This window comes from Dromiciops gliroides, chromosome 4 (assembly GCF_019393635.1).
Source record: "Dromiciops gliroides isolate mDroGli1 chromosome 4, mDroGli1.pri, whole genome shotgun sequence".
Taxonomy (NCBI): domain Eukaryota; kingdom Metazoa; phylum Chordata; class Mammalia; order Microbiotheria; family Microbiotheriidae; genus Dromiciops; species Dromiciops gliroides.
The window spans coordinates 31,068,241-31,094,565 of record NC_057864.1 but is presented as its reverse complement, the minus strand read 5'-3'; the positions used below and the strand labels follow the sequence as shown (position 1 = coordinate 31,094,565).

The following is a 26,325-nucleotide window of genomic DNA, read 5'->3' as shown; positions in this document are numbered from 1 at the left end:
GAGTTCCAGCCTGGTCGGGTTCTTCCTCAAGTCCTCCGCCACAAACCTGTTTCAACCATGAACTCCTCTCAAACTGAATGTGGAAGCTTTTTATAGGTCTGGAGCATGGGCAGTCCTTACACACTGCTTCAAGCTGCTTGGTTCATGTCATCCAAATCCATTGGTTCACTGGACTTGAAGGTGGTCTTGAGTTGAGTTCAAAGTCTTTAGCTTCTTAGAACAATACCTTCTTAAGGGCTGGCCAGGTGTGCTTACAATCTAGTTAACTTGAAGTAGGCTAATCAGCAGTCAATCACTCTCACTTAATTCAATCAGTTTAGATTAATCTCCAGGTGAGCCTTTGAGTATCTGCTAAATCCCACTATTTTATCACAGAAGGAAGGAGGAAACAGTGGGTAGGGAGGCAGAGGATTCCACGTGTGGAGGGAGCTCACTTCAGAGACACTGCATCTTCAGAGTGAAGTTGGAGGTCACATCATCTCTCCTCTGTCTCTTCTTTCCTTTAGGAATTCCAATTCCTACATCCAAGCTGTTCGTGACCTAACCTACCTGCTGACTTCTCGAGTGCAGAATGGCCTCCACCACAATGATACCATCTACTGGCTCAGCTCTGCGGGACGCAGAACCCGCCAGGCTGCACGAAGGGCCCATCAGTACACAGGTATGGCCTCCCTGGATAGATCTGTTGGTGATCTCAGCACACTGTCAACAACCCAGGGGTCCATAGACTCGCAGATGGGGAAGGAACCTAGGATAATAGAACAGGTTGTTTGAGGCCATTTGAGACCAAAGGAGAAGTGATTTGCCCAACTTCACACAGCTGGTAGGTGGCAGAGTCAGAATTCAAGACCAGGTCCTGTGATTCCAAATCTAGTGCTCTGTCTAGTACACTGTCTCACACACACGTACATACAGACATGCACACACATGTACACACATGTGCATACACACTCATCTCTTTCTTTTTTCCTTCCCATCCCTTTCATCTCCCCAGATCATACTGTTCATTCTCTTTCTCTGTGTATTCCAACCACTCCTTCTACATCCTCAACTCCATTCTTTTCTCTTCCTTCCTATTTCACCAAATTCCCCTTTCCTAACTTTCCACCCATTCCTCATTTTCCCATCCCTCTCCTCTTCACTCTCTCCATCTCCTTCAGACTCCTTCCTCTCTCCTCTGCCCCTTTGGTCAGGGCCATTTATTCACATAGGAGTTGGTTTTGTTTTTTGTTTTTTTTTTGTGGGGCAATGGGGTTTAAGTAACTTGCCCAGGGTCACACAGCTAGTGTCAAGTGTCTGAGGTCAGATTTGAACTCAGGTCCTCCTGAATCCAGAGCCGGTGCTTTATCCACTATACCACCTAGCTGCCCCACATAGGAGTTTTAAAAAGGACTTGAAGTTAAGTCAACACAAGGAACCCACTCTTAGTATCAACCCTCCCACTTAAACACACACAGTCTGAAGTACCCCGAGATAACACTGGAGATGGGGATTCGAGGAGGGCCCAGAACTTTGTAGAATCTCTCTTATACCAACGCATCCAGAAACGTGTACATCCATACAAGACCAAGCAGGCACAGGCATGTGGTCAGTCTTTCCCATGTATTTACAAACATGTGTGTGCAGCCCAGGTGACAGGACAGGGAATAGCCAACAGTTAGAATCTCCAGTTCTGGCACAAGGAATCCTTAGTCCACCAAGGAGTAAGACAGCACCTCCTGAAAATGGGCACATCCCTTGTTGTACACCAAGGATTTTCCTCCTTACTCTCTCCAGGCAGCTCCCCTTCCTGCTGCTGAGGTCCACCATTCTCACCCCCAGGCAATGTAAGAGCCTACAGGAGGGAAGGAAGGAAGGAAACAAGTATTTATTAAGTGTGTACAGAGTGGGCCAGGAGTCATGAAGGGGTTTCAATATTTAATAACTCCTTTATTTTAAATGTATAATACTGTAGCATCATGTACAGTATGTGTAAGAAATGAATTTATATTACATGTGAAAAATCAAATTTCATAAATGGTGAAAAATAAAGAAAACATTTTTTCAAAAAGTTATTAAAACATCATAGGGGCAGCTAGGTGGTGCAGTGGATAGATCAGAGCACCAGCCCTGAAGTCAGGAGGATCCGAATTCAAATCCTGCATCAGACTCTAGATGTATGATCCTGGGCAAGTTATTTAACCCAATGGCATCAACAACGATAAAAACTAAAAACAAAACAAAAGTCCCCCAAAACATTGTGACTTTTGATCCACCCTGTACTATGTGCTGGGCACTATGCTAAGTTCTGGGGATATAAATACAAGCAAAAAGAAAGACACTTCCTGCACTCAAGAAATTTCCTTTTTTGGGGTGGGGTGGGGTGGGGAAATGAGGGTTAAGTGACTTGACAGGGTAACACAGCTTTTTTTTGATGGCAATGAGGGTTAAGTGACTTGCCCAGGGTCACACAGCTAGTAAGTGTCAAGTGTCTGAGGTTGGATTTGAATTCAGGGTTGGTGATTTAACCACTCTGCCACATAGCTGCCCAAGAAATTTATATTTTAATGGGGAAAAACAACACACCAAAAGCAGCTGAAAAGCTGGGGGAGATGATGGAGGGGGAGATGAAGGTACCTGGTATGGGGGAATGATTTTAAAGTCTGGAAAGTAAGGAACAAGAGGGGAATGAAGGCCAGGAAGCTCACACATTTCCACAAAATGGAAGTCCCAGAAGAAACTAACCCTTGGGAGAAGGCAAGCTTGATGGAGGGATATTCCACAGTGAGAAGGCCACAGGGAAGGGTAGATGTTCCAGGACAAGGAGGTCCTGGGTGCTGAGTGACATTTCAAGATAACACAGCAGCAAAGACAAGGTTTTCAAGTCTGGAAAGTCAAGAGCTGTGAGGGATCTTTGAGGGTTTCTGGTCAAGCCACCCATCTCATGTAGCAATCTTTGTTTTGTCTCTTCAGAGATGGTAATTAAGGCTCTACTTAAACACGTCTAGCAATAGGGGTGTCGCTCCAACTTAGCACCCTGCTCTCTAGGAATTTCTCTTGTTGATCCTACTTTGAGCTCTCTGAAGCTCCAAGGAGCATCTGCCCTATCCTTTGGTGGGGCAGCTTGGGGAAGGGCAAAGCTCTCTAGACGTGCATGGTCACCTCCTAGGGGTTTGGGGATTCCTCTTCCATGACCAGAATCTGCTTTCCTGGAACAGACCAGGTGATTCAGAGGAGAAAACAACAACTCCAACAGAAAGGAGAACTGGAATCCATCTCCAAAAAGAGACATTTGGATTTCCTGGACATCCTTCTCTGTGCCAGGGTGAGAATTATGGGGCCTGAGGGCTCATCCCATGGGGGAGGGCTTGGGGGCAGAACTTGTCCATGCCCTATTAACTTCATTATAAACATCTATATCTAGTTTTTGTAGCATCTCAGAGATGGAAAGGACACGAGAGAGCATCTACCCTACCTTTACTCCTGATGCACAAACTCCCTCTATAGCAAGACTTCTTAACCCAGGGTCTTAACTTGTTTTGGGAAAAATTACATCTTTGTTTTCACTCCTGTTTGGTTCCCTTTAGAATCCTCTGAATTTTATTTTGTGCATCCTGAGAAGGAGTCCATAGGCTTTGCCAGATTACAAAGTGATCTGAGACACAAGGAAAGATTAAAGACCCTTAGTCTCCAGTCTACCTGACACGTGATTTGGGTCTTTAATCTAAGACCTGTTTTTTCCCCCTAGGGCAGTGAGGGTTAAGTGACTTGCCCAGGGTCACACAGCTAGTAAGTGTCAAGTGTCTGAGGCCGGATTTGAACTCAGGTCCTCCTGAATCCAGGGCTGGTACTTTATCCACTGCGCCACCTAGCTGCCCCTTTAAGACCTCTTGATGGGGAGCCAGCTCACTCCATTGTTGGACAGCTCTCACTGTTAGGATATTTACCCTTCGCTCAAGTAAAAATGTTCCTTTGTGACCCCTACCCTTCGGTCCTTGTTCTGGCCTCTGAGGTTAAACAGAGAAACTTACGTCCTAATATAGGATAATCTTTCAAATACTGGAAGATAGCAACCATATCCTACACCCCTAGTCTTCTCCAAGGTGAACATTCCCAGCTCTTTGAAGCAGCCCTGATATGGTGTAGTATCAGGTCCTCCTTACTACCTTGCTTGCTCTTCTTGGGACTCTCTAGGTAGCTTGTGATGCCCATAACTGAACATAATGCTCTAGATGGAGTTTTACCAGGGAAGAAGGAATGGGACATTGGCATCTCTTGCTCTTCATGTTAGACTTCCATCACTGTTCATAGGCTGGCTGCACCCATTTAATTCAATTTGGCGGGAGGTCACCCTGAAGTCCCTAACCTTGACTGACCAGAAAGGCTTTTTCTTCACCCAGACAGAGAGCGGGGCCAGCTTGTCAAATGAGGAGCTGAGGGCTGAGGTGGACACGTTCATGTTTGAGGGCCATGACACCACTGCCAGTGGCATTTCCTGGCTCCTGTATATATTGGCCACACATCCTGAACATCAGCAGCGATGTCGGGAGGAGATCAGGGAAGTCCTGGGGGATGGGCGCTCCATCACCTGGTAAGTACTCAGGAAAGAAAAGAAAAGAGATTCTTTCTTGTGGTCCGACTTTTGTGACTGTCGTGGGGCAGGACAGGAACCTGGTATGTTGAGTGCAGCTGTCTTTTGACGTGATTGGAATGCTGCCTGCTCCTAGATGTATTTCCTTGTTGCTCCTTTGGGATGAATCAGTCAGTGGACATACATTTATTCCCCACTTCCTACATGTCAGGCATTTCTCTAAGTGCTATGGATACAAAGGCAAAAATGAAAACAGTCCCTGACCTCAAGGAGCTTACGGTGTAAGTAATAAAAGAAGAGGTAGGAATATGGTTTTTCTTCTCACACAGCTACCGCCTGCCCTGGTTCAGACCCTTGTCATCTCTGTCTTGGGCTACTGCAATGGCTTTCTGATTGATCCCACTGTCTCAAGTCTTATCCTTCACTCAGCTACTGAAGTGATCTTCCTGAAGCATGGACATGATCATGTTATCACCCCACCCCCACTCCCCACCACTATTACCTTTATGATCAAATAGAAAAATCCCTGATATTTCAATTATCATATGGGGAGACAATCTGGGGATGCTTTGAGGCATCCCTGAGATCCCAACAGCATTAAAAGATCCAATAGAAGTATAGTCAGAACCTGGTTTTCTTATAAAAATGAATTAGAAACTTCAGTGTCTAATAAACAATCATAAATCATATCATCAATTTTAAGGGAGACATGGTGTTCATTGGTATTGGGAGATGTAGAGACTGGGATAGTTGGGTCAAGGACATCTGTTTCAGGAAAAATGAAAAGATCTCCATCAGAATCTATGCTCCTTTCCCCTCCCCTGCACCCTCATGCCAAAGACTCTCCATGAGTTCTTCTAGGACCTCCACTATTTTTACTCCTTAAGTATCACTTCTTTCTACATTTTCTCTCATGTAGCCCCTCTTTCCCTGATATAGCTTGAATGGGAGCTGGGCAGGGGCCAAGATTGTTTGAAGTTTTGGCTTAGGTTTCTCCTCTTTATTTCTTTATTTCTCTCTTCTAACCTTTCCCTTCTGGTTTTCTTCAAGATGCTTCTCAAATACTGTCCTCAGCAGAAGGTCTTTCCTGGTGCCCTTTCCTCTCGACCACTCCTACATTCACATTGTGTATGTCCTAACTGTATATAATTATGTGCATGTTATTTCTCCCATTAGAGTTTGAGCTTCTGGAGAGCAGGGATTAGACTTTGCCTTTTTTTTTTTCATTTCCAGTGCTTAGGATAGCAACTAATACTTCCTAAGTGCTTAATAAAAAACTTACATAATTGGATAATATAATTTATACAAATAATATTTCTAAAAATGAAAGTGATATTATAATACATATACTATTATATAATCTATACAAAATTTGATCAAATTGTAATATAATAATACAATGAGGAAACTGGTCCCTGATATGGGATTAATTTCTGTATTTGCTGTTTGCATATAGTCAGACTATCAATGTGTTAGAGCAAAGATAAAAATCAATACCAAATTAGAACAAGAGAACAAAAATGAGAAGAGATGGAAAACAATTTAGATAATTCTAGTTTGACCTACTTAAACAATCTGTTGATGCCCCAAATGGGAAATGGATAGAAGAACATCGAAAGAGAATATCACTGCTTCCTAAGGAAGTATAACTGATCTACATCAATCTCCACAATAGTCAGACCTAAAAAGACAAAAAAAAAGTTATTGACTATTGATAATGAAATTGGAAATGGCACCAAAGAAAAACTAGATGGGAAGAGCAGCCAGACTAGCATCTGTCCATCCATCCATCCATCCATCCATCCATCCATCCATCCATCCATCCATCCATCCATCCATGCCAGATGTAACACAATTTTGAGAGTATCAAGAAATTAATATACCCGAACAAGGAAATTAAGGCATGGAAAAAAATCACAGACAATATTAGGAGGGAAAAAAGGCCACTAAATAACTATTAATAATTCACAATCCAATTGCTTCCTTACCATTTCTACAAAATATTGATGACAATAATCTACCTATCTCTATCTCTATCTCTATCTCTATCTCTATCTCTATCTCTATCTCTATCTCTATCTCTATCTCTATCTCTATCTCTATCTCTATCTCTATCTCTATCTCTATCTCTATCTCTATCTCTATCTCTATCTCTATCTCTATTTCTATCTCGATCTATCTCTATCTCTATCTCTATCTCTATCTCTTTCTATATATCAGGGACATCCTTGATTAAGGCACAAGAAGGAAAAAGTTAAGCTTCCACACACAATATTTTAAAATAACTAACACATTTACAGTCACATAATTGACTGAAATATGTGGATGGAGGATATAAGTTTTCACTGTTCTTTTGTTGTGATTGTTGTTGTTGACCATGGCAATGCTGTTGGATATGGTGGGTTAGTCATTGTGAAGGGTGCAGTTGGCCAATGGTCCTTACCACCTTTTTACCACCTTCTATTCCCTACTTTTCCTAGTCTCTGGATGTTTAATCACAACAATTGATACAAGAATTAGATTATTATTGTTGTTTTTTTTTTGTGGTGGGGCAATGAGGGTTAAGTGAATTGCCCAGGGTCACACAGCTAGTAAGTGTCAAGTGTCTGAGGCTGGATTTGAACTCAGGTACTCCTGAATCCAGGGCCACTGCTTTATCTACTGTGCCACCTAGCTGCCCGATTATTATTGTTTTTTAGCCTAAAGGTAATACAATTACCTTTCAGGTCCATGTGATCCCTTCTGCTGCCATATTTATGGAGGTTTTTTTTTTAAAGGTAGGTTTTTTTAAAGGTTTAGAGCCCCCAGTTAGGAAACATTCAAGTAAAATTTTGTCACTGTTTCAGTTTAGGTTCAAGTTTAACTTGAGTGAACCCATGACCTTGGTAGGTTTGAGGAAAAATTTCTGGTTACTGGAAATGTTGGGATTAAAAACTGTGAGAAGCCATGGAGCAGAAAGCCCCAGAAAGAGTTTAGAAGATGGCTTTGATTGCTTTTGTTGTTGGGAAATGCCTTGGGCTTCAGTAAAATCTCTGGACAATTTCCCAAACACAATCCAGTCAATGTATGCTATTTGATTATGGGTCTGGCTCATTGGCCATCTGAAGTTTAAGACAAATGCACTGAAGGCCAAGCTCTGGATCACTGGATGGCAAGCTCTGTGATGTAGGCTACTCTCTGAGGACCAGCCTTGGTATGCACTGATGCACTCACTGAGAACATGTTGGCTCCTAGGATATATGTTCTTTGGTCATGACAAGTCAACCTGTTTTTCTTTAAACCACTCTGGCTCAAATCCCCATTCCGTGATAGACTCTACTCCTCAGACTTTCAATGATCCTAGGTAGCTAGATGGTGAAGTCAGCAGAGCAGTAGGCCTGGAGTCAGGAAGACCTGAGTTCAAATCCATCTTCAGACATTTACTATGTGTGACCCTGGGCAAGTCACCTAACTTTTGTTAGCCTTAGTTTCCTCAACAGTAAAATGGAGATAATACCTCACAGTACCTACCTCACAGGGCCATTGTGAGGATTGAATGAGATAATATTTGTAAAGCACTTAGCACTGTACCTGGCATAGAAAGGCCTATCACCTTCTTTACCTCCTATTTGACTTCAGGGATCACCTGGGCCAGCTTCCCTACACCACCATGTGCATCAAAGAAGCCCTCCGTCTCTATCCTCCTGTGCCATCTATTTCTAGGAATCTCAAAGAGACCATCACCTTTCCAGATGGACGCTGCTTAACTGCAGGTACCAAGTCTCCTCCTTTCACTAATGCTACATATTTGTGGGCACCTGCTTGAAGAGTGAGAGGTCAGAGGTGATGACCTCGGAGTTCCCTCCCACTTCTGAAAAGAGATTGTTTGAGATCAAAGATTATAAAATTATCTGGTTCTCTCCTCAACCGTGAGGTCCAGGCTGCACTCCAGTTTCAAATGAGAATAGAATGTATCTTTTGCCGGATTTTCTTTTAAAATCCTGCCAGGTAGGCAAGCTCCTTCCTGCTCCTGGGAAGAGAGAGGTCATCTCCTTTGTTTTATCCTTACAGCTGTCACACTTGGGGCAGTAATGTTCTGACCCGTTTACCCTTCACTTCAAAGGGGATCTCAAGCTCAAAGTGAATTCCCAGAGAGGTCCATGTACTGTACTGGGCCCCAACTCCTACCCTTCTTTACTAACTCACTAAGGTTAGCCAACAGCATCTGCTCCCTCTCTTTTGAACCAAAGTAGAGAAAAAAGGGAATGTGGTATTCAAGTAAATGCCAAGTCAAAATGACTGAAAGCTGAAGTGACTATAAAAACTATCTCGTTGAATCTCCCCATTTTTAAGGTGGGGAAACCAAGACCTAGGGAGGGGAAGGGGACTGTCAAAGGGACTTGTCCATGTCCCAAACATGTCCCACAGTTACCCTGTACCCCCAGTCTCCCTCAGTCCTTTATGTTTCTTCCTTTCTAATTCAGAGCTTATCTCTCATCTCAGAGAAAACAGAAGTGAAAAAAGACTTGAACTGTTCTGTCTTAGCTTTATCATCCATTATAGGCATCCTGTCCACCCTGAGCACTTTCTTCTTCCTCAAAAGAAAGACCTTTTAGAGTGGGGGAGGGACTTAGATCTTCACCTCCCCCACTCCCACCCCCAACCAGTGTCTATTCCTTAAGGGTCCTTCTGAAAGCCCCAGAGCCACTAACGTGCACACCTCTCTTTGACTGTGGGTTGGAGATGATACGGTAGCACTTACTTCACAGGGTTGTTACATGTCAAATAATACAAAGTATGCATAGACATTTGTAAACCTCAAAGCCTTGCACCAATAGCAATGATTATCATTTATCTCTGTCATGCTGGGAGCCCCCAGTGAGGGAGCTAAGGCAGCTGGTGGAACAGTGGGTAGAGCTCTCTCCTGGAATTGAGAAGACCTGAGTTCAAATTTGGCTCTAGACATTTACTAGCTGTGTGAACCTGGGCAAATAACAACCTCTGCCTCAGTTTCCTCAATGGTAAAATGGAGGATAATAATAGAACCTATCTCAAACAGTTATTGTGAGGATCTAATGAGTTAATATTTGTAAAATGAGCAAATAAGCAAATAAAAGCATTTAGCGCAGTGCTGGCAAACAGTAGGTGCTACATAAATATTTATTCCCTTCATTTTCCCTAACTCCCACATAACTTAACTTTGTCCATTTGTTTGTAACATGAGTCCCACGAAATTCTAGAAGCCCTTGTCACCCAAGATTCAGTGGGGTATTTGGGAGATAAGCATAATTATGCAAATACTAATTGAACCCCGTCCAGTGCATTCTCTGTAATAAACCATCCGGGAACAATCTGCTAGAGATGTAATCTGCAGCTGAGGGTCCTTCATCTTGTGGCCAAGGTGGCAGCAGCGGCAGAGGTGTTCATCACCCTTTTTTTTGGGTCTGTCTGGTCAGTCTCAGGACTGCAAATAGATATCTTTTAGTTCTTTGTTGGTAAACTGGAGAAGGAAATGGCAAATCACTCCAGGATCTTTGCTAAGAAAACCCCAAATGGGGTCACAAAGTGTTGGACGTAGTTGAAAATGACTAAACAACAAAAGTGCTGGGCTAGGTCAATTGCCTTGGACCTTCAATAAGTCTTTTTTTTTTTTTTTTTTTTTGGCAGGGCAATGAGGGTTAAGTGACTTGCCCAGGGTCTCACAGCTAGTGTCAAGTGTCTGAGGCTGGATTTGAGCTCAGGTACTCCTGAATCGAGGGCTGGTGCTTTATCCACTGCAGCACTTAGCTGCCCCCTTCAATAAGTCTTAAGGAGGAACTGAGCAACCCTGGATAGAGAAGGGAAGAACTGGCAACCTTTGCCTTCTGTTCCTGTCTCCTGCTGCCATTCTCCCAAAGCTCACAGTTTCCCTTACTTATCTTTTTTTTCCTCTTTCTCTAGGAAACTCAGTTTCACTGCACATATATGCTCTTCACCACAACCCCAAAGTGTGGTCAGATCCAGAAGTATGTCGGCCCCGTGCTGGGAATGGGACTCAGGGGAGGTGGCATCTGATGTGTGGACTTTTTAAGGCATTGGAGGAAGACCCTCTTAAGCTGGAGAGATGAGCCCCCTCTGGGACTGCTAGTCCCGCAATCCTGTCTCTGTTGACTGCTGTCCTGGGTTGGCTGGTTCAAGGCAGCACAAATGGGCATGGTATATGTATGTGTATGAGTGGGTGTGTGTATGTGTGGTGACCAGCCCCCAGCCCAACTCCACTGACCCAGGTGCTCCTTTGGCAGGTGTTTGATCCTCTCCGGTTCTCCCCTAAGAACCAGGCATTCCAGCATTCCCACGCCTTCCTGCCCTTCTCAGCAGGATCCAGGTAAGTCAGTGTGACCAGCATAAGTTCCTTCTGAGTAAATAGGTGTTGCATGAATAAGTGAGCAATGAATGAATGAAATAGTGAATGGATGACCCTTAGAGACAGACACAGAAGATGAAGGGGAGTGTAGGTCATCTTCTATCCCCTGAAGGAAAAAGGAACCAGCAAGGGAAGCTACACCAAATCCTGCAAAGGCTGTGAGGTGGTACAGTGGATAGCACCTGGTCAAGAAGACCCGAGTTTAGGGGGCAGCTACGTAGTGCAGTAGATAAAACACTAGCCCTGGATTCAGGAGGACCTGAGTTCAAATCCGACCTCAGGCACTTGATACTTACTAGCCGTGTGACCCTGGGCAAAAATCACTTAACCTTCATTGCCCTGCAAAAAAAAGACCTGAGTTCAAATCAGGTTTCAGACACTTAATATTTACGTGATTCTGGCCAAGGCACTTAACTTCTACCTCAGTTTCTTCAACTGTTACATAGGTATAATATCAGTATCTACCTCACAGGATTGTTGGGAAGATCAAATGAGATAATATTTTAAAAACACTGAGCACAGTGCTATGCACACAGTTGGTGCTTAATAAAGACTTGTTCCCTTCATGCCAGTTTATTTCTGTCAGAGCTTTTCTAAGCAGGAGGCATGGATCGGTGGTAGGCTTTGTTCAGCCCCTCTTAGTCACCAGATGGACTGGTCATGCATGTTTGTATCCCTCCATCCTCTGAGACTTCAGAGCACAAAGCAGTAGACTGGTATTCTCCCCCTCCCCTCCAATATTAGTGGCCGGGATGTAAGTAAGTCCTGTGCCATCATTCCTGGTGGCGGACTAGAAAGGTTATATTAACTCCCTTGAGATTTCTGTCTTCGTCTCATTGTTCCCCACGCCTTCAGCAGGGTATGGCTTCAGGCTGCCTGCCGAGGCTAACATTTCTTTGAGTAGCTTGTTATCAATGTCTGCTATGGTTAGAGTGGATCCTGGTGGGGAATCCACACCCTGAATAGGACCTCTCCCACAACACATTAGATTCTCTTAAGCACAGGTGCTTCTCATTCCTGGTTGGATATGCCTGCTCATCCGTAGTGAAATGATTGGTTGATACTAATGTATATGATGGATGTTTTCTCTGTCTCCTTCCACAGCTCAGGTCTAAAGCCTGGCTTGGGGTTAAAGTCTTCAGTGCATTTTTTTGAATACTCTGTGCCCCAAGTCTCTCACTTCTTAGGGACATCTTAGACCAGTAAAATTCGTTTCTTAGTAACTCCAGGGGCCTTTCTTGACCTATACATTGAAGTCTTCATGTAGTACATTTACAGCCATAGAATGATATGCATTAGCTAGCATCAACAGCTTCCTGGTGCCATATGTGTGATCAGTCACATTCAGGTAGAGGGCTCCACTGAGCAGCTCCAATGCCTGCTATTGCCTCAACAGGAGGGCTCCTGCTTGGGATTGAAACCTGAGGCCTTTGGCATCATACTTTTGTTTTTGGGATCACTTCTAATAGCCTTTCACCAACTATTTGTCTTCTACAGACAACACAGGTAGTGAAGGCTGATTCAGTGAGATAAAGTTCATGCTTACTGATGATGCATTGGTGGAAATCTCCATCTCTCAGTCACGCTTCCATTTGTGGCCCACTTGCCTGGGTGTCACATAGAACTTGTTTTTTTCTTTCAGTATCACACCCTCATTTTTATTCATGATCTCTGTGACAGAACAATTACATCCACATTAGTCTTCCTTGGTTAGTGGTGTCTGATGAAGTCACAAATGGCTAAGCCATCTGTGGCAAGCAGCGTATAACTTGATGTGGTCAACATTCAGATCAGAGGTTTGCTGTCAGTTCATACTTGGAAGGTTAATTCCAGGCATACGGCTTTGAACTTTTTAGTTACAACCTGCTTCTAAGCAAAGAATCAGTTGATGTGTGGGGCCCTGTTTCTCAGTGAGTTCTCTTTTAGCAAAAGCAACTAATTCCTGGCAACTGACACTCCTTTGGGATAGAACTGTTCCCAGGTCCACACACCAGATGAAAGGCTTGTTTGGATTTGCACAGGCTAACACTCATGTGTGTGTGTGAGGCAGGTGACAAAGTCTTTGAAAGAATGTTCACATTATCTACACATTGGTCTCCAAATGACTTTGCAGGTTTTTAAATGCTTTGACCTTTCTGCTTCAAATTCTCTTCGATCATGTATGGATGAGTGTAACCATCCAGTCATCTAGCAATGGAAGCATAGATCTTAACACATTTTGTAACACTAACTGCCAAATCCTAGAAAAGTTCTTGGACCTCAGAGGCTCTGGGGACATGGAAAATTCAGAAGTTCTTTCATCTTCTCTGAGTTAGTGCTCATGCTTTGTTATGACACTATGTGACCCACATACCTGATGGAGGGGCTACAGAATGGGCACTTGTTAACTGATAGCTTCCAAACAGCTTTTTTTTTTTTGTAAGACAGTACAACATTTTAATAAATCTGTTACATTTTTCCAGTGTCTTAGATAGATAGATAGATGGGGACCACTGCCAGTTGTCTTCACACTGGACCCCAGTGACTCTGGAGGAGAGAGTGAGGCTAATGACTTTGCATAGTCTGCTTCACTTAAATCCAATTCAGTTGTAAGTCAGGACATCACCTGTGAAGTCATTGGTCCTCTTCAAGAACAAAGTACAAACAACAACAACAACAACAACAAGGTAGTTAGAAAGATGACAGAACACTTATTAATCACTTACTCTGTTCCAGACACCATACTAAGCACTGGGAATACAAATACAAGCAAAAAGAAAGACAGTCCTTGTTCTTGAGGAGCTTACATTGGAATGGGGACACACAAAAGGGAGCTGAAAAGTAGGCTTAGGGTGAGGGAGGTTCTCATGTGGGAGCAAGGGGAAGTACTTCAGGAAGTCATGGGCTGGTCTGTGTTTGAACACAGCATGAATGAGAAATGAACCAGCATGAGAAGAACGGAGGTTGGGTGGTGGTGGAGAGGTCACCCATGGAGTGATAGGCTGGTCTTTCCAATGATAGTGAGGTCTCTAGAAACACCAGCGGTTTGGGGATAATTCATGTCTGAATTTTTCCAGCACCAGTTGGAACGTAGCAGGTGCCTTGAGATGTCTTGAGGCACACTCTCAAGCTGTTAAGATCCAACTGGACAGATGAAAGCAATTTCTTTGAATTCCCTCTGCCGTAGGAATTGGATAGCACTTATTACCCCCTGGTGGCCATTCTTTGGATTGCAGGCAGTGTCCCAGGGAAATTCTGATTCAGATCCTACAAGTATTTATTTATCAACCAATCAACACTGTGCCAGATGTTAGGGATATAAAGACATACTACCACTGAGAATAGTTTGAGAGAGAAAGTAAGCATTGGAGAGTCTAACACTTCTTGAGTTCAGAGAGAAACAGAGAATCTAAAATGAGTCAAATAACCTGGGGTAGATCCATACCTTTCTGTGGAATGAGAGAAGGAAGGGATAAGGAAAGGGCTGAGTTTTCCCCAGTATCATTCCCTGGGATGGAGGAAGTGTCAGTGGTGCTGTCCTGTCCTGTCCTCCATTAGCAGTTCAGGTTTCATCCAGGGGATCTTTGGGGCTTGAATTGTGCTATTCATTCCCATTCTAGAATTATTACAGGCATAAACTTGTGCTCCCTCAAGCCATACAGTAGGCTCTTTATGGCTTTACACTCATGTCTCTTGCTTGCAATTCCCTTTCACTTCTCTAGGTTGCCTTGCTTCCTGGTTCTGCCCACAAGCTCCATTCAAATCCAAGGTTAGGGCCAAACCAGGGAATCTGGGGGGCTGAATCACTCAAGTTGGGTCCACTATCCTGCCCCAACTCTCTCGTATCATTCTCCCCTTTGCATGTGGCCAAATTGAATGACATAATAACATGTAAAATAATTATCCAAAGAAGGCTTTCCAAAGGAGACTATACCTTGAAGGATAGGTAGGATTTCCACGTGGATATGGTGAGACTTGAGGGTGGACATTCTAGAAGGTATTAATGAAGATATGAATGAACATAGGAAGTCATGTATGCAGAGGATGGTAATTTGTTTAATTTAGTTATGGATGGAATATGGCATAATGGTGCAAGCAGAGGACTGGGAGACATCTGGGTTCAGATTTCCCTTTGATATTTATTGTGCTCTGTGACCATGCAAAAGTCACTAAACCACTGGGCCTCAGTTTATTAATTTGTAAAATGGGGAAAATAATGACTGAAATATTTTTCCCTTGTGGGGTTGCTGTGAAGATCAAATAAGCCATCACCGTAATCCAGATTTTCCTTGGATTTATACTTAGAGATGTGGTTGGGATCAATCTGGCTCAGAACTATGAAATTCTGAACTTGGACAAAAGCCTAAAGACATAAGAAAAAGATGGAAACTCAACCCTTAATGTGAACTCTAGTAATGTCTTATGGAAGCTTTGATCATAACCTCAAGAGCATACTTTTTATTTGAACTAAAAAAGAAACAGTCCTTGTCCTTGATGAACTTACGTTCTATCAAGGGAAGACAACATATAAAGGGGAGACAAAAAGCAGGTTTTAAAAAAAACTCATTCTCATATCTAGGACTGAATGATTGTCTTCATCCTGAGATATATTGAATTTCTCTTGAACTAAAATGTTTCCATTACGCTAAAACTACCCTTGATTATACCCCCTGACTCTTCTGGCCCCTCTACCTGCTTGGGAGAATCTAAGACTTAAATCATGGGTCTTGACTAGGAAACACTAGTTTTGATTACTATTCTCTCCTCTTACCTCAGAATTCTATTTGTGGAATTAGAAACTAGAAATCCACAATTAAACAGGTACGGTGAGAGATCAGTCATCAAAACTAGTATTTCCCAGTCAAGCCCCATGATTCAAATCTCAGACTCTCCCAAACAGGTAGAGGGAGTCATAGGAGTTATAAGGGGGGGAGTAGTTTTAGTGCAATGGATACATTTTAGTTTAAAACATGTAAATAGAATGTAGTGTACTTTGCAGTGTTCTCTCCCCCATTAATATGCAAGCACCTTGAGCACAGGGACTATTTTTTGCCTTTTCTTATACCACCATCATTTAGCATAGCACCTGGCACAGAGGAAATTCTTAACAAATGTTTAGCAATTGGCTGACTATTTAAATGTCAGCAATTATTGTTATTTGGTTTACTGGGGCCATAAAAGATATGAAGTTGTAGTGATGCGAGTTCAGTGTTTCCACCATAAGAAACAGTTTAGTGTAGCTGTGGGGGTAAGAAGAAAATATCTACTGCTGAAAGTCCTGAAGACACTAGCCTCAAGTCTCTCTCTAATGTTGAAACCAGCTCAGGAAAATAGGGAGAAGGCTGAGGTTCTTTGCTGGTTTTGTTATGTTGGGCCACTTTACTGCTATTGCTTTCTTGGAAGGAAGAAAATATATAGCGCTAATTAAGACTTTCCTGTGATAAAGTAATGTGGTTGTGGAGGTGGAGTGCCCCTAGATGACTTTCCTAAGTTGTCTGTGTTGTGTTTTGCCGTGTTGTGTGTGTTACTGGGAACATCTTGGGGTGTTGGGTCACACCAAGAGTTGTCTGATGTCTTGCACAAAGAAAATACAGAAATGTTTGGTGGTGATAACCTTGGACACAAGGTTAATGTCAGATGCATAACTGATAACACTTGTTGGTCTTTCCCCCTTAGTTTTGGACATGCCTGTCCAGAGCCAAGGGCCCTGGCAGTCAGTCTGGAATTGTATCTGGGACCATGTTGTGGGAAATCTTAAAAGCTAGATTGGGTGACTGAGACCAGATGAATCTCTGCTAGGTCTTGGGTTAAGGGAACCTCTTTTCTCTCCATCTCTTCTCTTTGTCTCTAGGAACTGCATCGGACAGAAGTTTGCCATGAATGAAATGAAGGTGGTTCTTGCTCTGACTCTGCTACTTTTTGAGCTGAAGCCAGATACCATGAAGCCTCCCCTGCCCATTTCAGAGGTGGTTCTCAGGTCCCAGAATGGGATCCACCTCTGGCTGAAAAGACTCCATTGACACTACCCCAGAGAGAAGAGGGTGAGGAGCCCTCCCTTTGTACCAGTCATCTGACTGACTGTCTACCTGCCCAACTAGGGCTTTCTCTTGCTTCCCACTTTCACTCTTGGCTATAATAAAGATCCCACAGATCAGAATCTAGAACACTGCTGGGGGGTGTCATTCCTTCTCCTGTATTGTAAAGAGGAAAAAGAATAAGGGTAGTGAGGAAATGATGGGAGAGAAGAGTAATAGAGAAAGGATGGAAGGAAAAGGAAGGAAGGAGGAAGAAGTTAAAAGCCACCTGGATGATTGGGTTCCATTCAAAGGCTAAACTTTGGGATACATGTTGAGCATTCATTGAAGGGCAACAGGGATGGGGAGGGTATCAGAGACCATGCCCTGTGGAGATGGGTTGAATGAAACGGATGTGTTTAGTTTGAAGAAGAGATTTACTAGGGGGAATGCAGAAGATATTTTCAAGTATTCGAAGGGCTGTCACAGAGAAGAAGGATTCTATTTCTTCTTCTTGACCTTAGAGGACAGAACTAAGAATAGCGTGTGTGTGTGTGTGTGTGTGTGTGTGTGTGTAAAGGGAGTAGGGAGGAAGTTTGCCATTTAAAACCTGTTCCAGTATGGATCCTACCTTTCTAGGAAAATATCACATTGTTTCATTTCCAGTACTCTATATTCCAGTCAGACTGACCTAGTTGTCACTTCTCACGTGTGAGACTCATTTCCCACTTCCAAGCTTTTGTACAGTCCGTCTTCAATGCCTAAATCCACGCTCTCTTCAGTTCAGTCTTTGGAATCCCTAGCTTTCTTCAAGGCTGAGCTTAAGTGCTTCGTCCTACATGAAGCCTTTCCTACTCCCCTAACTGCCTTGCCTCCTTCCGTTGCCTCGTGCACATGTTGTTCTCGTCATAGGATATAACCCCAGAAGGAAGAGACTGCCTTGGTATCCAGAGTATGGTGCTATAAAGATTTGTTGGATTGGATTCTAAATCTGGGGATGCTGCCTGCGATCCCAAGAATGGCCACCAGATGGCAGCAATACCTTAGTCAGTCACTTGACAAGCTTCTATTTATTTATTTATTTATTTATTTATTTATTTATTTATTTATTTATTTATTTATTTATTTATTTATTTATTTATTTATTTATTTATTTATTTATTTATTTATTTATTCACCTATCCATCCATCCATCCATCCATCCATTTATTTGTTTGTTTTTATTTATTTTATTTAAAGCGCTTAATGTGCCTGTCAATTCCTGGGCTAAGCACTGGGTATACAAAGAAAGGCAAAAAGTCCCTGCCTTCATGGATCTTTCATTTGAATGGGGGTGGATGAACTTGTAAATACTAGGTACATGCCAGAAACATACAGAGTGGATGGAAGGGAATCTTGGGGAAGATGAATCCAGAAGCTGCCACAAAGTCCCCAGGTAGAATTTAGCATTTGAACTTAAAAAAAAAAAATTAATTTATTTATTTTTGTGGGGCAATGAGGGTTAAGTGATTTGCCCAGGGTCACACAGCTAGTAAGTGTCAAGCGTCTGAGGTTGGATTTGAACTCAGGTCCTCTTGAACCCAGGGCCAGTGCTTTATCCACTGCACCACTTAGCTGCCCCCTGAACTGGGTTTTGAAGGGAGCCAGAGATTCCAAGAGGCAGCTGTGAATAGAGAAAACATTTCTGGAGTGTTTAAGACACAGGATCCATTCTGTTCTCAGTATACTCCAAATCAATCAGTGATACTCCAAACAACCATTACATACTTACCATATGCATGCCCTGGGCTGGCTTTGGAGGAGACCCAAATTTTAAGTTAGATACAATGGCTGCTCTCAGGAAACTCATAGTTGAAGAGTGGATGGGATAGCAATGCAAAGTTATAATACAATGCAATAATATAACACAAGAATTAGAACGCAACAAGAAGAGCTATAACAAAGCTAAGCCTTGAATGTTACCTCCTCCTTCATAAAGCCTTTTCTTACACATCAACGGGAAGCGCCGTCTCCACCCTCTGAGCCTGCAAGAACACCTTGCTTGTACCTGTCTGATGGGTTTACGATGTCCCGGTCTGATTGTTGGTACTTTTCTTTTTTAATTTGTACATGTGATTCCATCGATATACAGACCTCCCGGTATGGGAGCTTCCTCTGTTGTCACAGGTGGACGAGTTGTCTTTGTCAATTTTAATCTTAGTTACCTGGGCCACTGGTGGATGAAAAGACTTATTCTGGGTCACAGGGCCAGGATGTCAGAGGGAGAACTGAACCCCGGTCATCCTGACTTCAATGTACATATCTTTCTTTTTTTTTTTTGCTGGGCAATGAGGGTTAAGTGACTTGCCCAGGGTCACACAGCTAGTTAAGTGTCAAGTGTCTGAGGCTGGATTTGAACTCGGGTCCTCCTGAATTCAAGGCCAGTGCTTTATCCACTGAGCCACCTAGCTGCCCCCGAACTCAAAACTTTTAATAAAAATGTTTATTAAAAAAGAAAAAAGTGTATCAGTGGGTGCATGTTAATATGTACAAATGTAAATGATAAAACACTGCAGAAATCTGAGGAAGGCAGGCCCCAGGTTTTTTTCATCCTACTCCTCTTCCTAGCATAGATGAACTCAAGAGAGAGTAGAGATGATAAGGGCACTCTCCTGGAGAAGCTGGCTAGACAAAAAGCATTTATTAAGAGCCTACTATGTGCCAGGTACTGTGCTATATATTGGGTCTGTAAAGGCAAAAACCTAGTCCCTGATCTCAAGAGACTCCTGGTCCAATGGGGCAGACAACATGTAAACAACCAGGTACAAACAAGCTGCACATTGGGGAAATTGGAGATAAATAAGAGTAACAGTAAGCAGTTTGAAAATGCAGCCTGCTCCGGCTCTGTAGCCAATTAAAGGAGGCTACTCTTCCCCAAGGGATAGGGAGTGCAGAGAAGCAGGATGTCTCAATGTTAGGATGCTCCATTACACAAACATATTCAAGCAAAATGAATCACCACCTTGGCCAAGTCCAAAAATCGTGTGCCTCACTCTGCACTCTGAGTCCATCACCTCTCCCTCAGGAGGTAGAGAGAAAGCTTCATCGTTTCAGGAATCATGGTTGGCTGTTGCATTGAATCAAAGTTCCCAAGTCTTTCAAAGTGGTTTGGTTTTTTTTCAGCATTGTTATTAATATGTAAATTCTTCTCCCGGTTCTGCTCACTTCCCTGCATCAGTTCAGACAAGTCTTCCCAGTTTGTTTCAGATCTGTGCTTCAGGAGGATTTCTGGTTATCCAAGGAGTTGAGATTAGAAAGTTAGGAGAGTATCACCAGAGTGGGGGGTGGGGGGTGGGGAGGGATGGCCTGGACAAGTACTAAGGGATGGAATGGTTGACATTCATGGGAAAAAGAATAGGCTTAGGAGAAGATGGGAGGATAGGAGATTGTGAACAGATCAAAAAGTGTTAATGTACTTGATCATGGAAGTGGAACATCTGTGAATGAAAGAAAGATCAAAAGGAGGACCATCCTAGGATATAGCTGGGGCAGAGTGGAGGACCAGGTCGTGAGAATTTGATAGCTTGAGGAAGTGGGAAATGAGGATCTTTGAGAGAGCAACAATGTATGGGTTGAAGTTGCTTAGTATGAGGGCAGGATTAGGGTGGAGAGGGAGACTTTTGGCTAGTGGCTCTAGTAGTAGGAAGTGTTCTTTTATGTGAGTCTGAAATCTGCCTCAAGTTCTTCCTGGCAATGCGGAGTCTCAGCTTTGAGGGAAGGAGGCAGCTTCTCATGCTCTATGGAAGGATGAAAAGGGTTACAAACTTGCTACTGTGGCCACTTGGGAAGAAGGGCCAGATTGTTGTCAGCTGGGTTAACTCCTGGCTGAAGGAGCTGCTCTGACAGAAAAAAGACCTGAGAAACACACAGGAGGTATGCTGTCTCTGGGGCACTATGTTTAGAATAGGACAGAGAGCCTCCCAAGATCCATCAAATCTGAGGCTGCTACTCACACAAGGTAATTTTAGGAGGATTAAAGTTACTACCAGGAGGAACTGGCAAGACTTGTGGAATTTCAAAGCCTTTCAGAGGGAAGCGAAGGTCAGAGGAGCAGAGGCAATGTTTTTCTCCTTTCTGCTCAGTGAAGGCTGCAACTTTGGCAGAGGAGGAAGGATATGGGAAGCAAATATGAGGATAGATATAAAGATATGGCTGGGATAGAACGTAGTATGAAAGGCTTTTGGCTTCCTGGTCCATGATGTAAGATGCAGGAAAGAAGGGCTTTTGTCCAAGGACAGAGTGAATTTGATGAAGGCCAGAAAGACTGTCCTGAATACTGGCTGTTCCCTTAAAACCCTTTAAGGGATTTTAATTAATAACAGAGGTGAAGGGTGGGGTGAGGGGAGAAGGAAGGAAAGGGCCTAGATTCAGCTGCTAAGCAAGATCCCCTAGAGAAGATCAGGCAGAATAAAAGAAAAATAATTGCAGCATGAACATGCATAACCTACAGGAAACAGTTTTTCTGTTCAAGGCAACTTTTGAGTAGATTTCAGCAGAAACATCCTAACTGTGAGATCTGTCCAAGGAGGAATGGGATGCTTTGAGAAGGGTGGGCTCGGGGCAGCTAGGTGGCACAGTGGATAGAGTACTGGCCCTGGATTCAGGAGGACCTGAGTTCAAATCCGACCTCAGACATTTGACACTTACTAGCTGTGTGATCCTGGGCAAGTCACTTAACCCCAATTGCCTCACCAAAAAAAAAGAAGGGTGGGCTCCCCCTTTCTAGAGGTCTTCAGGCAGAGGATGGATGACCACTTGTTAAGGATGGTCTAGTGGGGGGTCCTTTTGGGGGGTATGGATAGGTTGGATTGGATAGTCTTGGAAATCCTTTCTAGTTCTTAAAGCCTACAATTCTATGTTTATATCTGTAATACATTCTGCAAAGGCAGTGGGGTGGCTGGAGGGGAGGAGATCTCTAGGTTTTAAGTGAAATGGTCTTCAGGCTATAGCAGGAAGAAGAAAAGGATGGATGACCTTTCAAGAAGCACTCTCCAGACTTGGCACTCAGGCCAAGCAAGGCTTTTGGCATTTGATCTAGTTTATGGAGAATGCCTAAGTCCCAATTCACACCATGGGGCTGCTCAGGAGGGCGGGTGACAGCCATGAACTTTATAGGAAAGGGAAGAGGCTCAAGCAGGTGCATCTGATTGGTTTCTGGCTTCTGATGCCACAGGTGGGGAGTCCACTATTAGTGAGAGAGCTTGAAGCATGGACATTTCTATCATGGGAGGTTTTGGGCATAGAAGCTCCAGAAAAGAGTAGACATCTTTTTACATTAGAGATAACCCATCTCAAGAAGGGTTAAGTCCAGAAACCAGAGAAAGGCTGTTTGGTTTTTTTTTTGGAATACCATCATTCCCCTCAACAGGTTGGCTATTCTCAGGGCAATATGCTTGAACACATAGACCCTCCAATAGCAAAAAGTCCAACTCGACGACCTCACAAAGACCTAGAACAGAGAGGAAGGCTCCCAGGGGGGACATGCCCCACAGCTCATGGGCTAACCCAGGGGCAACTGACAAACCTCAAGCTCATTGGTGAGTTAGGGGGTGTCCACCCCAAGTATGTGAAGACTTCCCCTTGTGGAATGGGAGGATGAGAGCAATTTGTTCCAGTGTCCATGAAGGCAAATAAAGCTGGCACTGTGGAGCTCTTAAGATTGGTCAGACATCAGACACCGCGGCCATCCACTGCATCCTGGGCCATCGCCAGTCATCTTGACTTATGTCTTACTACTGGACTGTGATGGCTCTGGAAGAAAGAGTGAGGCTAAGGACATCGCACAACTCTGCCTCACTTAAATCCAATGTATGCATGAATCAAAAGACATCACCTATACCATTTTTTTTTTGTGGGGCAATGAGGGTTAAGTGATTTGCCCAGGGTCATACAGCTAGCAAGTGTCAAGTGTGTGAGGCCACATTTGAACTCAGTTCTTCCTGAATCTAGGGCCAGTGCTTTATCCACCGTGCCACCTAGCTGCCCCTATACCATTTTTTAAAACCATTTTTACCTACCTCAAATCCTGTGGTAATGGGCAAGTGAAAAGCAGCGGGTGCAGATACACTGGGAGCTGTCTTTGCAACCCTTCACACAGGTGACCCAGGCCATAGGATCCTCTTCTCACTGGACTGAAGCAGCAGTGGGATTTGGTAAACCCTCTGGGTGACTGAGCAGCCTTTTTGAAGGACCACACTGCTCACTTCCTGGTGTGAGGAAGGGGCTAAAAAGGTGACTTAAAATGAATCAATAGTGAGCATTCCTTTATGGAGCTCTTTGAGGTTTGAAAGATAATTTACAAACATTATTTTATTCTCACAACATCCTGAGAGGTAGGTGCTATTATTATCCCCATTTTACAGATGAGGAAACTGAGGCAGACAGATATTTAAGTGACTTGTTCAAGGTGAGCCTGGATTTGAAATCAGGTCTTTCCGACTCTAAATTCCACACTCTACCCAGGGTGCCACCTAGGTGCCTCTTATTTAACAGCAATACTTTTGCATTAATATAGAGATTCAAGGCTAATAGAAGACACTACATACATTCCTCAGACAGCCGGGTTGTTGGAACATCAGATGGAAAAGCTCTCAGACTATTCAGGGCACTTGTCCTTTTTACTCAAATGATTTGTTCAAGGCTCTTTGGGCTCCTTCCCATCTCCCAAGTTGGGCCCTAACTTCTGCTCTGTGTACCACTAAAGCTCAATTGAAGGAAACCCCTTTACACATACATACATTTCATAACCAAGCAAGTGGTGAGAAGTCAATGATGCCTCTCTTCCCAGGCTTGTAGTGGGCTTCTCTCCAGGGCAGAGAAATTTTCGTTTGGCTAGGTATGTTATCAGTAGGGAGGAGTGGGTGGGGGAACTGGCTTTCTTCTACCTGGCAAAAAAGAGAACAATATAATATTCCTACTATCTGGCCAATTGCCAACATCCCAGGCTAGTAACTGACAATAGAAGGGGCCAATGGAGAGCCTCTTAGAATAGCTCTATGGGGTTTAGCACAAATAGATGGAGGGCTTGAGGCTTCCAGCCTAATACAAAAGACTCCCAATTCATTTTTTTCTGTTAATTAGTAAAGTACCACAGAAGTATGTGGAAGGAGGAAGGAGAAGAGAGGGAAGGAGGAGAAAGAGGAGGGAAGAAAAAGAAGAAGAAGAAAGAAGAGAAAGAGGAAGAAGAGGAGGAAGAAGAAGAAAAGGAGGAGAGGGAGAAAGAAAAGGAAAAGAAGATGAGGAAGAGGAAGAAGAGGAAGAAGAGGAGGAGAAGAAGGAGAAGGAAGAGAAGAAGGAGAAGAAGACAAAGAAGACAAAGAGGGAGAAGAGGAGAAGGCAGAGAAGGAAAAGGAGAAAGAGGAGGAGGAGGAAGGGGAGGAGGGAGGCGAAGGGAAGAAGGATGAAGGGGAAGAGAAGAGAAGGGGAAAGGAAGATGAAGAGAAAGGGGAGAGAGGAGAGCAGGGTAGAGAAAAGAAGAAGAGAGGAAAGGAGAGGGAGAGGGAGAAGGGAGATGAGGATACGGAGGAACAGGTAGTGAAGGGAGAGGAGAGACCAACACAGGGGTCTCTAGATTGTCTGTTTAAGGGGAAGCAAAGGCAATTAGCCCAGCGCTCAGCACAGGGCCAGGCCCGGAGTGGATGCTTCATAAATGCTTATTGATTGACTGAGATGCCCTTCCTCTCTCTCTGCACCTCCTGGTTTCCAGGCAGAATGTCAAACTTGGCCTGAATCATCATCACCAATTCTAAAACCAAAAATTGCCTGGGGTTACTCAAGAAAGCAAAGACTTTGAGAAAGAAGGGAAGAGCAGGGAATGAGCATCTACATAATGTAGGAAGACCTTAAGTGTAGTGAGGCCTGTGTGACAAGGCCTCATGGGTTGCAAGGGCTGTCCTTGGGAGGCTCGAAGGGAGGCAAAACGGACACCTCTAGCCTCTTCTCTCCCCACCCTTCTTCAAGGGACACTAATTCTTACCAGGATGAGAAGCAGGAAGCTGGGACCAAAGGCCACACTGTTCTCCTCAAAGAGATACTGGGCTAGGATTATAGTTATCTGTTTGCTTAAATATTATCAGTCTAGGGGATATGATCAGCTTCAATCTTTTTTTAAGTAATAAACATTTTTATTTATAGTTTTGAGCTCCAATTTTTATCCTTCCTTCCCCCCCTCCCCTTTCCCCTCCCTGCAGTGGTAAAGAATCAGATATGGGTTATACATGCATGATTATGTAAAACATTACCATATTAGTCATTTTGTTCAAGGAACTTGAATAAAAGAAAACAATGCTTCAGTCTGTTTTCAATCAATATTAGTTCTTTGTTTGGAGGTAGATAGTATGTTTCATCATTAGTCCTTTGGGATTGTCTTTGATCATTGTGTTATTGAGAATAGCCAAGTCATTCACAGTTCTTCATCCAACAACATTGCTGTCTTTGTGCACAATGTTCCCTTGGTTCTGCTCACTTCACTCTACATCAGTTCATACAAGTCTTTCCAGGCCTTTCTGAAGTCATCTTGGTCAGCTTCAATCTAACTTATGATTGCTGTGTCATTAGCGGGAGGAAGGAGGACCTCATGCTCTATATTCAAGGCTTGACCCCTTCCTTACCTAATACCAGTGCCACAACAAATTCACATAGTGAATAGCAAAAATAATTATCCAAATCATAGCAAAACAGAAATCAGAGAATATATACTAGATAATACAGAGTGAAGAAGCTTGTCCATTGGGAGTGAGATAACTCAACTCAACACACATACAGAGAGAGAGCGAGAGCGAGAGCAAGAGCGAGAGCGAGAGCGAGAGCGAGCGAGCGAGAGAGAGAGAGAGAGAGAGAGAGAGAGAGAGGTTTCACTATGGGGAAACTCTTCATAGTCTCTGGAGTAGCAAGCTGGAGATAGGGACTTGATGGAGACTGCTGGCTTCATTCACATCTCCTCAGTCTTTTTCTTCAGCAACCTGAGTTGGGGTTGGCCTCTTCTATCTTCCCTTTCAAAATTAGAAGACAGAGGAGCCCAAAGTGATTGGATACTTGAAGAAGACTTCAAGATTGAGTCATCTCCAAGGCAACTGAAGAAGCCTGGGACTGCTCCACTCTCACCCACTCCACCCCTCATGAAGGGCAGGACATTCATCTCCACCAATGAGGAGAGAGTTCCAGACCACTGGGTTTTGGAATAGGGGCATTGTTCTAAGTGCTTTATAAGTATCTCATCTGATCTTCACACTTCATACCTGGGAGATATCCTCATTTTACCATTGAAGAAACTGAGGCAAACAGAGGCTAAGTGGTTTTTCCAGGGTCACAGAGCTAGCCCCCAGGCCTAGCGCTTTATCCAC

The 26,325-nt window shown here is 43.5% G+C and overlaps 1 protein-coding gene across 1 annotated transcript in view; it reads left to right on the top strand.

Moving 5' to 3' along the window:
• Window positions 1–16,951, top strand: part of LOC122755383 (cytochrome P450 4A11-like) — a 35,198-nt gene extending 18,247 nt beyond the window's left edge. Inside the window, exons 6-12 of the mRNA XM_044003757.1 lie at window positions 507–661; window positions 3,198–3,304; window positions 4,380–4,570; window positions 8,189–8,322; window positions 10,490–10,554; window positions 10,831–10,913; window positions 16,783–16,951. Of these exons, the coding sequence (XP_043859692.1) occupies window positions 507–661; window positions 3,198–3,304; window positions 4,380–4,570; window positions 8,189–8,322; window positions 10,490–10,554; window positions 10,831–10,913; window positions 16,783–16,951 (904 nt within the window). The remainder of the gene's footprint in view (window positions 1–506; window positions 662–3,197; window positions 3,305–4,379; window positions 4,571–8,188; window positions 8,323–10,489; window positions 10,555–10,830; window positions 10,914–16,782) is intronic.
• Window positions 16,952–26,325: the final 9,374 nt, after the last annotated feature.